The sequence below is a fragment of the Lissotriton vulgaris genome, chromosome 1_1, assembly GCF_964263255.1.
Source record: "Lissotriton vulgaris chromosome 1_1, aLisVul1.2, whole genome shotgun sequence".
In the NCBI taxonomy this organism is placed as follows: Eukaryota; Metazoa; Chordata; class Amphibia; order Caudata; family Salamandridae; genus Lissotriton; species Lissotriton vulgaris.
The window spans coordinates 2133430305-2133445062 of NC_141685.1; the positions used below are offsets into that span (position 1 = coordinate 2133430305).

Sequence of the window (14758 nt, forward strand, 5' to 3'; positions counted from 1 at the left end):
GGGCCTCCAAATCCTCCGACTTCTCCTGGATGACTTGTAGGAGTCTAGAGAACTGCTTACGATCCTTGTCCCACTCAGTTTGAGCCTTCTCCACCTCTGTGATGCGCCTCTCCGACATATCGAGTCTCTCCGCATGCTTGTCAACTCTTTCCGCCATGCGATCCATGCGGTAGGTGAGCGAGTCTATCTTCGTGCCTATGGACGCCATACTTTCCTGCAGCCCTCGTTCCATGGATACTAGCATGTCCTTAATATCGGCATAAAGCGTGTTTTCAGGGGCCGAACTTTTAGCAGGGGGGTCCGGCTGCTGCTCTTCGGTGGCTTTTGACTTACGTTGGTCAAAGGCCCGTTTGGATTGCGTTCTGTCGTTTTTGCCCATGATGCAGTGTCCGAGTCCGCCTAGGCCGCACTTCCCGGAGCTTATCACTGTACACTGCTTGCAGCTGAGGAGTGGGAACAGGTACACTGCGCTTCGCTGCCTTTCCACACACTGATCTTTCCGCCTTCACTACTGTTGCTGCGCCCGTCGCTTTCTCTGCTTACTCCGCGTCGTCGGGCGAGGAGCCTCGGCCCACCATGCAGAATCCTCAAGGGCGGCACAACCCCTTTCCACCGCAGGCTTCCGTGCACTACTCCCGCGACAGCGGTGTGTATGTGAGATCCCTTCTGCGTCGCTTCCGCGCGGGCACCACGTATGTCCAGTAGCGCCTCTCCACAAAGCGTAGTGTCCGCCTGTATAGCTGCGTCCAACGGCACTAGGCGCCAGGCTTCAGAGGCAGTATGCACAGAGCATCTCACATAGCTCAGTACCCCACAGTTCCTTCCAGCGGTGAGGGCTTTGTATCAGCGGCACAATTTGTGTCGACCGTGAACAAGGGGGGATCTGAGCCTTCCCCGGGGTGCTGCCAGTCGGCGGGGACACAAGCCAGGACCCACCTTATCAGTACCTTTGCCAGGGGATTCCTATGTCGCCACCCCTTTGAGTCCCCTGTGATCGGGCGCGCCAAGGCTGAGGTCGTCGCGGCGCTACCCGGCGGCCTGCGGCTCTGTGTGATGGGGTGGGGGAGCTCTTCCAATCCCCCAATCTCGGGACAACACCCACACGATCTCCGCGCCGGGCCGCAACACAGGTCCTTGCTTGCCGCCCACGTGTCTTTCAATCGTACCTCACTGCCGAGTCACACAGCCGTACAGCAATCTCCGGCGGTCTCCGCACCCCTCTGTCCGTTTTCCGCTCCTGCCGTGGCCGACCCGCTCCGGGCCGCCCGCTGATTTCCGCATCCTAGGCAGAGTTCCAATGCCCCCGGGTTTGCGACACTCCGCCAGCCGCACGTCAGGTTACGTACGCCGGCCAGGCAATCAGGCGAGTCCGCTGCTGCAGGGCCTGGGTCTGCCGGGGCCTCTTCTCCCCGTAGCGCCGAGGATTGCGGTAGATCTGCCGTGAGAGCACCACCGATTGCGCTCTGCAGTGGTCCTGTCCGCTGGGCTCACTTCGGGAGGTCAAAATCCTGTCGATGAAGGATTAAAATGAAGGATTATGCAGGTGGCAACTCGGAGCTCGGCGCTCACGCGTCCGGCATCAACGGCTGCAAGCTCCGCCCCCCCCTACATTTTCTTTCCTTAGCCATTTGGTGCCTGCAGCCTATCTCCGGTCACATGATGGTGTAGTTGGCAGTTGGGCTTTGTGTACTCTATCTAGACAGCCGCACACAATGGGAGCTTAGGTGTGACTGAATGTGCCATCACTAGCAGGATGGGAGGGAGGAGCTGGACACGCCATCACTTACACTTGAATAGGCTGTGCCCTGTCCCCACACAAAAGTCTGCATACCCCATGTAGTTAGCTCGGAGCCAGGGCAGGGCATCTGTGCACTTAAAAAGCACATCTCTAGAACCATTTCCCCGAATTCAAAGGAACAACTGTGTATAAAAGAAGAACCTCATCCACCACCACTTCAGTAAACTCCTGGGCCTGTGGATACTCTGACTGGAAAAAGGATTGCAGTGCTGCTGACAGACTGCCACTCTACTGGACTACACTCTGTTGAACTCCTGCATTGCTGTGCTTATCTGCTGCCTTCTCCTGTCTTGCCTGGGTGAGGTGGACTGGAATTGCGTCTCTTGAAACCAGACCCCAGAGTAAGTTCATGGCTAGTTGGCTGGCCTCCTGATCTGAAGCATACCAGGCTTCCAGCCATCTGCACCTGTAATCAGCCATCTGTGAGTCTAATCTTCCAAGTGGTGCCACCCCAGTCCTGGACCCTTGGAGGTGGGTTTAAGTTCTTGCCAGCGGAATTGAAGCATCTTCTCTGCTGAGTGGTGCATTCCCAAGCAGAACCAATGCATCTCCTCCGCTGAGCGGCGCATCTCAGAGCAGAAGCGACGCATCACCACTGCTGTGAAGATTGGATCCATCGCAAAAGACTCACATCACTGCCGGAATGCACATCTTGGGACCGGCGCATCTGGTACAGAACCACCACTGAGCAATGCTTTCCCTGGCACGGTTCCCTCATCTCTCGTCAACCACAGCTGCGGCATAGTCAGCAAAATTCCACATAACAGCTCTACCGCTTATCAGAATCGATGCATCATCTCAGCTGCGCACCACATACCCAACACCAGACTTCACATTGCAAGTCCAGTCAATGGGATCCTCAACGTCAATGCAACAGAATCTCACACCACAGGCTTGACGCATCGTGGAATTGATGCCTCACATGAGCTGCCCGACGCTTCTTCAATGTGGATCCAACAATCCTTGGCAACCAGGATTTAAGGTACTCTGTTCAGCGGGCCTAACTGAGCTTGTGTAAAGGGTCCATGCTCCATCATGGTCAGCCTGAACTTGTGACTTTGTCCTGGTACGGTGCGACCAGATATACTCAGTGCTATTTCTCACTGTAAACTTTAAACTTTAATATCTCTAATTCTACTAATTTAATTTTTGCTGTTTTGGTCTTGTTTTATTTTAATTTCATTTTGAATCCAGCAAAGAAAAGGCTGACCAACACTCTACTGATTGTGTGAGCACAGCAACATATTTTTTTTGTTACAGAATTGCTGAAAGACTAGATTATTTCAGCAACTTCGGTTTGCTACCGTCCAACAAAACAAGATGGCTCTGGGCCGCAATCTCAGACTCTCACTTGTAGCTAAGGTGGTTTGGTAATTTCATATAGACTTATGGCCCACTGCAGGACACCAGCAGCTTTTTGCTGCAATTTTCTCTGTGTGCCCAACAGAAGCACATCCTGTAAAATCTGAATTCACCAGGCAATTAGCTGCAGCGATTTGCATACAGACTAAAACTTCCACTTGCCCATCCCACTACAGCAGATGCATTACAAATCATCCCCAGTTTAAGATAAAGGTATTCAGGCTGCGCTAAAGATGTGCTTTCAGGTATCTCTATTGCTGGTGGGTAATTGGAGACTCTGTGCCTAGTAGCAGTGCTTGGAATGCAGTGCTGCCTGGTATAGCAGCCACTTATCACATTACAAGCCTGGTAAACGTTTCTTTTGGCCAAGATGTGTTCTGTGAAACCTTTCATGAATTGTTTGAGTGATTTTAGGAGTGAATGAATAACAGAGAAAGTAAGGCCCGAGCAATACAAAAGTAGGTGGAAAACACACATCTGTGCCCTCTGTGCTTTGTTAAGCTCCATCTCTGTATCTTCCTCATAATAGGAACAATGTTTCTGTTTGAACTACATCTTATTTGTCTTACCAGAGTGTCATGACAGCAATCAGAGCAATGACAGTAGCCTGGAAAATCCTGTTTGAGCAGGATTGCTGGGTCTCTGGGATCTGTGAAAGAAGTTTCAAGAAATAAAACACATTTATTGATTTCTTGCAGCAAAATGATGTATTAAAATGTCAGACAAGAATATATAGATTACTTGTAAACTGTTTAGTATACTTCGCATTGTCAAATCACCTAAAAGACAGCATTCATTGGAACTAGAGAAATACTGAAATTCAATGTTTTAGACAAAACATCAGCACTCTGAAGCGGCATTAAGAGCATTAAGGGCATGTTGTAGAACTTTATTAAAATTCTGTGAAAATTTAACAGCGAGGATCTTAGTTAAAATATTGAATATTCACATATCATTATGATCCAAAACGTGCATGGCAAATAATCTGGAAAGAAATATTGTTTCTTTAACAAAATCCGACACTTCTAAAATACCAATGCTATGGGAGCATGGAGTAAGACGTGTCTTGTCTTGGCTCTGGACCCCCGCCAGCATTCCAGTGCCATCTCAGCACCAGGGCTACACTCAAACGGCCCAAAGCTTGCACACCTCCCCTGCACACTGGGGGATGGGGGAAAAGCTGAGAGGGTGTATATAGAAAAATAGAGGATTTAGGGTTCATTTGATCAAGATAAAATCATCTATTTTTCTATATACACCCTCTCAGCTTTCCCTTTTTTTTATATGACTTCTTTGACAGCTTGTGTAAGTACTTAATACACTGTAGGAGTAAACTAAATGATACAGACGCTACCATAGATTCAATGGTGTCAAACTAATTAAGAATAGGAATTATTTTCCAAAAAGGAAAGGTGTCTATTCATTTGACCCTTATAAGTTGAAATTCTCTGGCAAAGAGACAAAATATTGTGAAATAAAATCCCTTGAAGGCATACACACCTGATCATTGATTTTTGCCCAAGATCTCAAGGGTTGTTTGGGTTGCCCATTTTTCTGATAGCATCACAGCAGACACTGTCACTCCCCCCCCCCCCCGCTAAGGCCTCTCTTAATGCACTACCTCCTCTTGCAAGATCCCGATGTCATCTTCCTTTAAGAGACTCACACTCTACGGGAGGACCCCAACGCATGTCCCACCCAAAATACCCCACATGCTTCTAGGCACAGGCCTAAATTGAAACAGCGGGTTTGGAAACCATATGCGAAGTTGGCTTTTGCACCAAGGTACTGAGCATGGTGCGAGGCAAGTAGGGTCACTATCTGAAACTTACCCTTCAACGAGGTACCCTCCTGCTTACACGCCTCAATGTTTATGCCCCTAACCAGGCGCAAGATGTCTACTGTAAAAACCTCCTTTGAGAGCAGCTCCTGTGCGAGAAGGGGGACTTAGTGGTGGGAAGTGACTTTAATTTGTATGGGACCCTTAGCTCAATCGTAGTAGGTCTTCCTTCCAGGGCACTGAAGCAATGAAGCTGCACTTAAATAGGGCCTCACAGACTTGGGGTTGGTAGATGGCACTACAGACACCGCGACACGTGTGAGTATTCCTTTTACTTGCATGCCCACACCTAATACTCCTGCACAGAGTACCTTTTTCTCACTCACTCCCTACTCCTGGAATTCGTGATCATCTCAGACATCTTTATATCTGACCATGCTCAAGGGGAACTATTATGGACCTGCAGTGGGGGCCCAGGAAGGGCCTGGCAGCGTTGGTGCTTCCCCTCGCACCTGCTCTGGGACTCAGTTGATGTGGTGGAGATCGAAAAAGGGATCACGGACAACTTCGAACTAAATGACCTCCCAGAAACCTTAGCACACATGCTCTAGGATGGCTTCAAAGCCAACATCAGGGAGGGTCATGGCATCCCTTACTATCACACATGTGAGAGAGGTACGACTGGTAGTGACGGGATAGACGAGTGAGATCAAGAATCCTGAGGGCCTCGCTCAGTCCGCCCCCTAATGCAACACATAGCAATTGGCTTTGCTGTGGGGAACAGCAGCTGGCGCGATCTCACATAGGTAAGATCAGAATGGGGGACTCGACATGGGCTGTTACCAAGCAAGTGAAACAGAAGATGTGTCATAGCTATTACCAGGCTTTCTACACCGGTAGGACACTCCCTTAGATCTCATAGATTCTAACCTTAGTACCTGTACATGGGACACACTAGGGCCAGAGCACACTGAACTCCTGGAAGCTCCTGTCACCCATTCTGAGTTACAGCAGGTTCGCCGAGAGCTCCTTTTCGGCAAGACACCTGATCCAGATGGACTTGGGTCTCCTTCTATAGGCATTCTTGCCCTCCTTCCAAGATCACCTTTTGAATTTATTCAATTCGCTCACATTGGCTATGGGTCTTACCCCTACGATGGCAGCAGCTGAGATAGCCCTTATACCCAAGTCAGGCAAGCACCCCACCATGTGCGCTTCTTACCGTCCGGTTGCTCTTTTGAACACAGATACTAAGCTCTTCACCAAGGGCCTGGCGAAAAGGCTAGAGCAGAATCTACCTTGTCTCACACAGATCAGGTAGTATTCCTCTAATTTATCACAGGCGTGTCATGTGGAGGATCCCCTCATAAACGTCATTTCTTCATGGATGATCTCATGATTACCCTCGCCCAACCTACTACTTCCCTCCCCCAGTGGTACATGTCCTTACAGCCTTTAATCACATCTCTGACTTTACGGTTAACATGATCAAATCCTACACCCTGAATCCCACAATACCTAACTGTGTCTTGGTTGGGTTGACTTAATGCAGTCAAAATGACAGTTCTACCAAAGATTCTCTCCCTATTTCAATCCCATCCCATCCCAAAGGATGACATACTGCATTTACAGCAGGATATTAGCACTTTCAGTTGGGGAAGTAAACGTCCCAGGTTCTCCAAAACTGTGTTGATGCTGCCCAGGGACCTTCTTGAATACTATTGGGCGGCACACCTACATTACATTTAGGAATGGGTAGCCAGCATTAGAGAGAAACATTGATTTTGCATGGATCGGCTGTGGCCTGGTGACCCCTGTGGGATCTTGCCTGGCTCACCAAGCACTCTATACTACACATCATTCACATTGCCACCCCCACCGAGACTGTCCTGGAGACATGGGACAAGGTAGGAACTACAAAGGCACAGCTCACATTCCCATCTCCAAACACCCCTCTTCCTTGTAACCGAGACTTTACGCCTATCCTGGAGGCACACTCATTTCTCAACTGGGGAGGGTGAATGCCACACTTTGCGTGACTTGTTTGATGGCGAGACCATCAAGACATTTAAACAATTCAAAATTGGAGTTCAGGTCTTCAAAACGGCCCACTTACAATACTTCCAATTATGTTATTGGGTGCTTCACCCCTCCGATGTCCATAGAGCTACGTGGCAATATACCCAATTGGAGGCACTGGTCAGAGCCTATGAGGGTACCAGGTGCTCCAACATTCAGCGCAGGTCAAGATGCACCCATATCAAATTCAGTGGCATTTCGACACTAATGAGGGCATCTCCCAGAAGAAATGGGAGCCACTCTGGAGGGACATCCCAAAACGTATAGACACATACCATAGCATGAGACATCATACAAACTGATGACCTGATGGCACTACACGCCAACCGGTCTTCGTGCAATTTACCCTGCTACCTCTGGCCTGTGCTGGTGATGTGGCATGGCCCCCCCCCTCAGGGCTTCCCCTACATATGGTGGTCATGCTCCCTCATAACAACTTAATGAAATGAAGCCCTTGGCCAAATTAAAAGCACACTAGGCTTCCCTCTCCCATCTTCCTACAACACAGTTCTTCAGACTTAGGGGCGATGACTTACACTGACAGGTGCCTTGTAAGCTATATGTTAGGAGCCGCCAAGCAGCTCATAGAGCTTCATTGGAAAAAGCCCCCTTGCCCCCCCATTGCCCAATGGTTCATGTGCCTGTGGCGTGTCATGGCCATGGAGTTTTTGTCCCACAAAATAGTGCATACCGACACTAAATCTGAGGCATCTGACAACCCCTGCTAGATTACTTTACCAGCCTGGAACACTCCTGCTTTACACCTTTCCACTTTTTACCTAAAATAAGTGCTTACAACATAGGATGGTCCCATATAACCCTTGCACCCTCCTCGGGAATGCTTTTTCTGACCTTTTCTGTCTTGCTGTTTCCTTATAACTTAGGTACCTCTTTCTGGGTGACATATCAGTTGTCATTGCAATCGAACCGCCTCCTCATTCAACCTGTTGTGTCTGGTCGGTGCTCATTGCACTGTGTTTACCCTGCTATAATGTCTCTTTACTACTGTAATACTGCAACAATGGTGACATTGAGAACGCAATGTGATGCTTCTAATGCCTTCTTTTGTACCTTGTTTTGATTTGGGAAATTTTCAATAAAAAGATCTCTACAAAAACATTTTTAAATGCCACACAGTCATTATATGACGTGAAATTCTAGAGAGCCCCGGTAATAGAATTGGCAAAAAAGTTTATCTTATTTTATTCATCAATAAACACAGTCAAGGCGAGGGAAACCCCCTTTACAGTGCGACTGTGCCAGTAACATAGGAGACACTCTGGTTCTAAGGCAAGTCTATAATGTGATGAGCCTGTAGTTTCTGTGTCAGGCCCCTATAAAAAGTGCAGTAAAGTACAATAACAAGCGACAAGTGCTAACAAACCTCTTACACAAATTCCAGCTGTAACTAAGTACATATTCTTCCAAAAGCCTTGGGGTCAAAATCTTTTTGGAGAGAGTTCTTGTGTATTTATATTAATTAATCATGGGGCCTTTGCACCTTCAGTGCATCCTCAAGAGGACCATGCACATTTATTTGGCCAATAGAGTATTTCCCAGCTCTCTGCTGGGTCTGGTGTTGGGCTGGTGGGCAGGCTTTTTGAGCCACTGCAGAACAACTACAGGTGGAGCATGTTTGTAATGTAATTGGGTATTTGAACTCTTAAAAATAAATTTGGTATCTTATTTGTGGCTGTGCTCAGTCGATGTTTATTACAATGTTGCAATTTTGAGTGTTCTACAAAGAGTTTTTAAAGAATGATATCAATCAACAGTGTTGACTCATTGCACCTTTGTGCATCGGAGGTGTTGGTGCCAGATACAACAAAAACAATGTTAATTTTCATAGCATATAGAGGAACTGGGTAGTAGCAATCTTTTGGAAATAATTTTAGATCACCTTTTCTTTCCAACGTAAGGGTAGAGAATGCAAAATCATATGCATACAACTACCATCTAATTTATTTTTTTATCTTGAAAATTACTTTCATAGCAGGACACTTTTCACAGAATTCCAAGATCTATCTGAATAGATTTTTTTATTGGTTTTGGAAAATAAAGATTACATCAACAGCCAGTAATACATGCATGACATATAGCAGATATGTAGTTGTGCTAAGTTTTCTTTCAACCAAAGTTGTTTCTTGACCTACTTACAAACGTTGATGACATAGAACATTTAAGGAGCTCTTTGCCTAATCAGCTTTCATACTTTGAAAGATGCACAGTAGGGTGGTCTGATTAAAAAAAAATCCTAACACCTAAGTCCAGTCTTAGGGTGTCATTTATTGTTGACCCGCAAAGCTGCTTAGTAATGGAGGTTATCCCCTCTACTCCCCGAATGGAGGACCACCAGCAGTGCTTAATTTGAGTCAGTGGTTGCCAATGGAGCTCATCAGCAATCATTTTTGGGCACCGGCACTTATTTTTCCTTATTAGATTTTGACCCAGAGCAAAAGAGAGAAAAGCACAAAAGGAAGAAAGAAAGAGGAAGAGAAAGAGCTAAAACCAGAGACAAATGGAGAAAGTGTAGCATCCTACCAGCCCAGTTACTTGCCAATAACCACGCCACACCAGGATAGTAGTTTTGCACGTCTTAATTCTGCTGCGTGTACGTCAGAACTCAACATTCTAACCCTGCCTTCAACGCATTACTCTAACGCTTATGTCACAGACTTATGGTGGAGAGTAGAAACCAAACGAGTTCTAGTGTTCTTTTATTTACAAGACACTATATCTCCTGCTTAGTTAAATAAAAAGTTATCTTTCAAAATAGGTAACTAAATAAATAAATACAAGCATAAACACACAGATGATCATAAATATACGGGCAAATATAATTCTTCAATTAATCATTGTGGGCCTGAATGACACGTCCTGATCAGCCTACTGAAAACCGGAAACTGGCAGACGAGGTGTCAGTGATCTGCACAGGTGTGGTGGAATCATCAGTGGACACAGAGTCAGCAACAGTCTGTCAAAACCCAGTCTCTACACTGACATCAGTGTTTGGTGAGTCATGTTCAAAATGAGAGGAATCTCTCATAAGGGATTCCCAGGATGCGGGGCAGCCACCATGTGTGCTTTGGGTGTTAGTGATAGTAAATGGTTCAGCTTCAAAAGGAGCGTCTGACTTTCTTTTTCTGGGTTGTCTGACACGCACTCGATCTCCTCTTGTAAAGGTGACATCTTTCACATGATGTCACCTGTCTGCTTATATTTTCATTTTCTGTTTGCAACTGAAGTCCGTAGTATGAATGCCTTCCTCATTCTTGAATCTGAGATTGATCCATTGGGGCAGCTTGATCGTCATGGCTCTTCCAAACATATGAGTGGCAGAGCTTTCCCCTGTCGTTGAGTGAGGGGTCAAATGGTAAACTTGAAGAGTAGTGTTTAAAACAACTTTGAGGTTGAGCTTCTCCAATGCAGTACCCGAAACTGCTTTCTTTAGAGTACTCATGAACTGTTCTACCAGGCCATTGTCTTAGGGCCAAAGTGGAGTGTTTTTAATGGTTTATATTGAAGTGATTTAAAGTCTTTAAATTCTTAATTTTTAAAAGATGGGCCCTTGTCAAATTGTAAGATTGCAGGTACACCCAATGTTGCAAAGATGCAATTTAACCTTTAAATGACATTTTCATATGTAGTGTTTGAAAGATCGTCTACTAATGGAAAACTGGAGTATTCATCAACCATGACTAGAAGATGAAGTATATTCTTAAGAAGACTTAAGAAATCAACAGCAACAGCAACAGCAAGCATGATGTGGCAATTCTAACATGTTCAAAGGGTGCTGAATAACCTGGGACAAAACACAGTTGAGAAGTGTGGCTCAATGGTTAGAGCAGCAGACCCTGATGCAGAGGTCTGGCCCGGGACCAGGGTTCAATATCCGATTCAGCGGGTCTTGGGCTCAATTTCCTCGGACCTGATAATTCTCGCCTCTGTGCCTATTCTAATCATGGGTCCCACTCTGCAACTCTGGGCAATAGCTTGCTTAATCTCCACAACGGCTCCAACAGTGCTGGGATGCCTGGCTTCACCTTGGGGGGGGGGCCAGGAGCAGACATTTCACAGGGAAAAGCCAGGAAGGGTTCCTAAGCGGTATACGGAGAGCGCCGGGACACTTCCGTTGGAGGTAGCTGTGCGCTCTACAAATGCCAGCATTTACATTTATTTATGACAAGTCTTTAATTTTTTTTCTATCCTTTTGTTGAGATAAGGAAACCAGAGTCGATCATGGAGATCTCTCTTACGCAACTATTCCTCAATGTCCCTCATGGGCGACGTCGATCACTTATTGTTGTAGGCTCTCGGGAATAACAATTCATGTACCTCGCAAGATGAGGCCATTATGGGTTCCTTATGGGAACATCATGGCCGCCGTGTAGGAGCTTCCTATCGGAGCTCCAGGTTCCGGGGATCACCTTCGTGAATATCCCTGCATAAACCTAGCCTACACCGGCCTGCCCGTTGTACATCTACTGGGCAAAATCACAGATCCGGCGTGGGGAAATACTGGACGGCAACTTCGCCTCGCGTCCCGGGAGGACTGATTCCAGCACGACTGGGGGGCTGCTTACTTTGATGCGCCTGTGTCCTACGAGCCGGACCGGAGAACCAGACCCATGGTGCGAATATAAGGCTGGGTTCCATCATCATTTGAATCTTGCGCTGGGAGGTCCGCTGAAGAAATCAGCTTGATACGATCGGACTGCTGCCTGGTGTCGCGATTCAGCAACAGAGATGGCGACGGTAATCTTGGGCGCATAAGAGGTGAACGGAGCCATCCTCGCCCGAGGGTGACTGATAGGCGATCGCCACCCGCCACGTCCTTTTTGCCCTGCCGCTGACCTTATAACCTTCTGTCGTTCGTCCGCCACCCGCCAATTCTGCCTCAATCCAAGCACGGCAGGAGGGAGCCTATGCTGCCGGAGAATCACTGCACATCTTTGAGACTTCTCTGAGTAGGAGCGGAGCTGGGCATGAGGTGCGAACAACAAGAAAAGGTTGTCCACATCGCCCGATCCACACGGGACACACTGCCTCAGAGGGGCCAAGAATACGGAGCGCAGTGGGGGCATTGCAAGTCTCCGAGCGGGATCGCCAGGGGCACAAAGAGAACAGGAGGGCGCACACAGCAAGATCTACAGCGGAACCCCACGCAACTGGAGGTGAGCGCCAGTGCCTAATAAATCCCATATAAGCGTTTGGACCGGTCGAAGGCACCTACAAGTGAAATAATCGGGTTGAAGGAAAGGAAAGAATAGAGGAACCTAAAACTCTGAGTGCCTGACCTTAAAATGGCGGCCATCGAGGACACCTAACCACAAGCCCATCAACAACGTTAAGAGGACGTACACACAAGAAAGATAGAGAAAGGACTTCTAAGGAACCTCAAAGATCCAGATAATTAACTTAGGGTAGTAGTAAGTAGGGAAAGAGGACTAGTTCACAATCAAGAGGGAGAAAGGACCATTATACAACTTCGGATGTCAACAAGGGAAAGAGGACTAAGTTACAAGACAGAATCGGCGGCCATCTTGAAACATGCCTCTCTACTAAAATGAATCATTGCTAAATTAAAATACCATTCTCTGTTCTGGCGACACACACTAAACAAAAGGTATGCAGAAAGAAAAGGAAAGGCTAACTTATCCCAAAGGATATTAATCTCTCATCTCGATCAGTATATTACAAAACTTCACTATATTCATAACGCACACTACCAATCAAATACCATGGCGGACTATTGCCTTGAACGAATAAGCATTAACTCACACAGCATAACATATCCTCACAAAATCTCCAATAATGCTACAAAAAAATTCAAACATAATCTACTGAGGAGAAACCCAGACACGCTGATCTCAGACCCTTCACATAAAGGGGTCGGAGGCACTAAAGTAAATGACCTGATATTCTTTACATGCAAAACGGCGAAATGGAGAGATGTAATTTCAAAATTACTAAACGTAGTGTCCATTACCAATATTCCATATGGCACAAAATGAAAACAAAACGAGCACCTAGATGCAGAGCTGACCTGAACATAACTATATACAAGAACGGTATAGTACTAATACAAGCCTCAAATCACGAGTTAGAAACATTTGATAAGATATTCCATACATTAAAAGGTTACACGGAGAACACAAGATCGAACCAGAATATAACGCGTCTAGAAGACACACCGGACACCAGGAAGACTACATCTACAGATCTTATGATAATCAGAGAATCCCATAATATACAACAGACTACGCAAGTAACAGACCCAAAACGTATAAAAAGCACAACTCCTAGAAATGAAGCAGAAAGAACAGAAACTGCCTCACAACACACGGAGAACAACAAAGAAGGTCAGAAGAAAACCGAATCTCCTTCATCTAGGCCACTCCATGAAGATAGGGGAGGCAGAGATACAGAAAATCCCAACTCATTGACACCCCCCTCTAATCAGGTACAAAGAACCACAGAAAGATCACCGTGTACTAAGCTATCTTACACGAACAAACCTAATAATCTCAAAAAGTCAGGAATTCTGATGAAAAGACCGGATCAAAAGAAAAAAGGGAAATCAATCGGCGAATCACGCAACAAAAAGGGAAAAGTAACGAACACAGCTCCTCAAACCAAGAGAGAGCTCGAAGATCTTAGATCAAAAATGGACATCATGTCGCAAGACATTCGAATCTCTCTACTTAAGATAGGAAAACTATATGAAAATACTGAAAACACCCACAAAAAAATAGAACACATCATAGAACTAATTCTTTACTCCCAAAGAAAAAGCAAGGAAATGGCGATGCCTCTATCAAATAGACATAATAGACCTAACAGAACACCTAAGGACCTAACGGAAGAAGAAACATTAGCCTTACTAACAGATTATGATATGCCGGAACACAACAGAGAAGAGGTAATCAAAACAGTCCAGATCAACGTCAACAGAAAGCCTAGATTCAATGACAGGAAGCCCAACCTCAATAACTTACAACAAGTTCAGGTTTTCACCGAACCACAAATGCCGTCCGTAAACGACTTAGATAAATCACTGAAATGCCTCTTGATCAACTGCAGATCCGCAGTTAAACATGCTTCAGACATAGCTGACCTCACCATTAGCCAAGAAAATGATGTGACAATCCTCACTGAAACTTGGCTATCTGAATCATCATCGCCAGTTCTAGACCTTCTAGTGCCCCCCCACTACAACATCGTGAGACTGGATAGACAACTTAAGAAAGGGGGTGGCATAAGCTACATACATTGCTCGAATATAGAAATAGGCCAAATACAAGCAGAACCGCTCAAAGAATACGAATACCTAGGGCTTAATACAAGGTCGGACAACAACCAATCATGCACCCTGCATGCACTTTATCACCCACCTGGTAACAACATACCGTTCATAGATCAATTAATTGAGATAATCACAGCAAATCAAAACTCCGACGTAAACAATATATTCTTAGGGGACCTTAATCTACACTGGAACGACAGTAATGACAAACAAATAAATACCTTCAAAGATTTCTTAACTGAACTCAATCTTTCACAATTCTGTACACAGCCAACGCATTCGAAAGGAGCTACGTTGGACTGGATAATTGCAAAAAACAAGAACATATCAGGTGTAACGATAGAGCCTTGTGACTGGTCAGACCATCATGCCATACCATTCACGATTCCTACATGGAAAAAGAACAATCACACTCAACCGAACAGAATACAAA

General features: G+C 46.0%; 1 protein-coding gene across 1 annotated transcript in view; it reads right to left on the reverse strand.

Moving 5' to 3' along the window:
- The window catches only part of MYRFL (myelin regulatory factor like), a 1005707-nt gene that overhangs the window by 220883 nt on the left and 770066 nt on the right, over positions 1-14758 (reverse strand). Inside the window, exon 16 of the mRNA XM_086921958.1 lies at positions 3730-3809. Coding sequence (XP_086778084.1) covers positions 3730-3809 — 80 coding nt within the window. The remainder of the gene's footprint in view (positions 1-3729; positions 3810-14758) is intronic.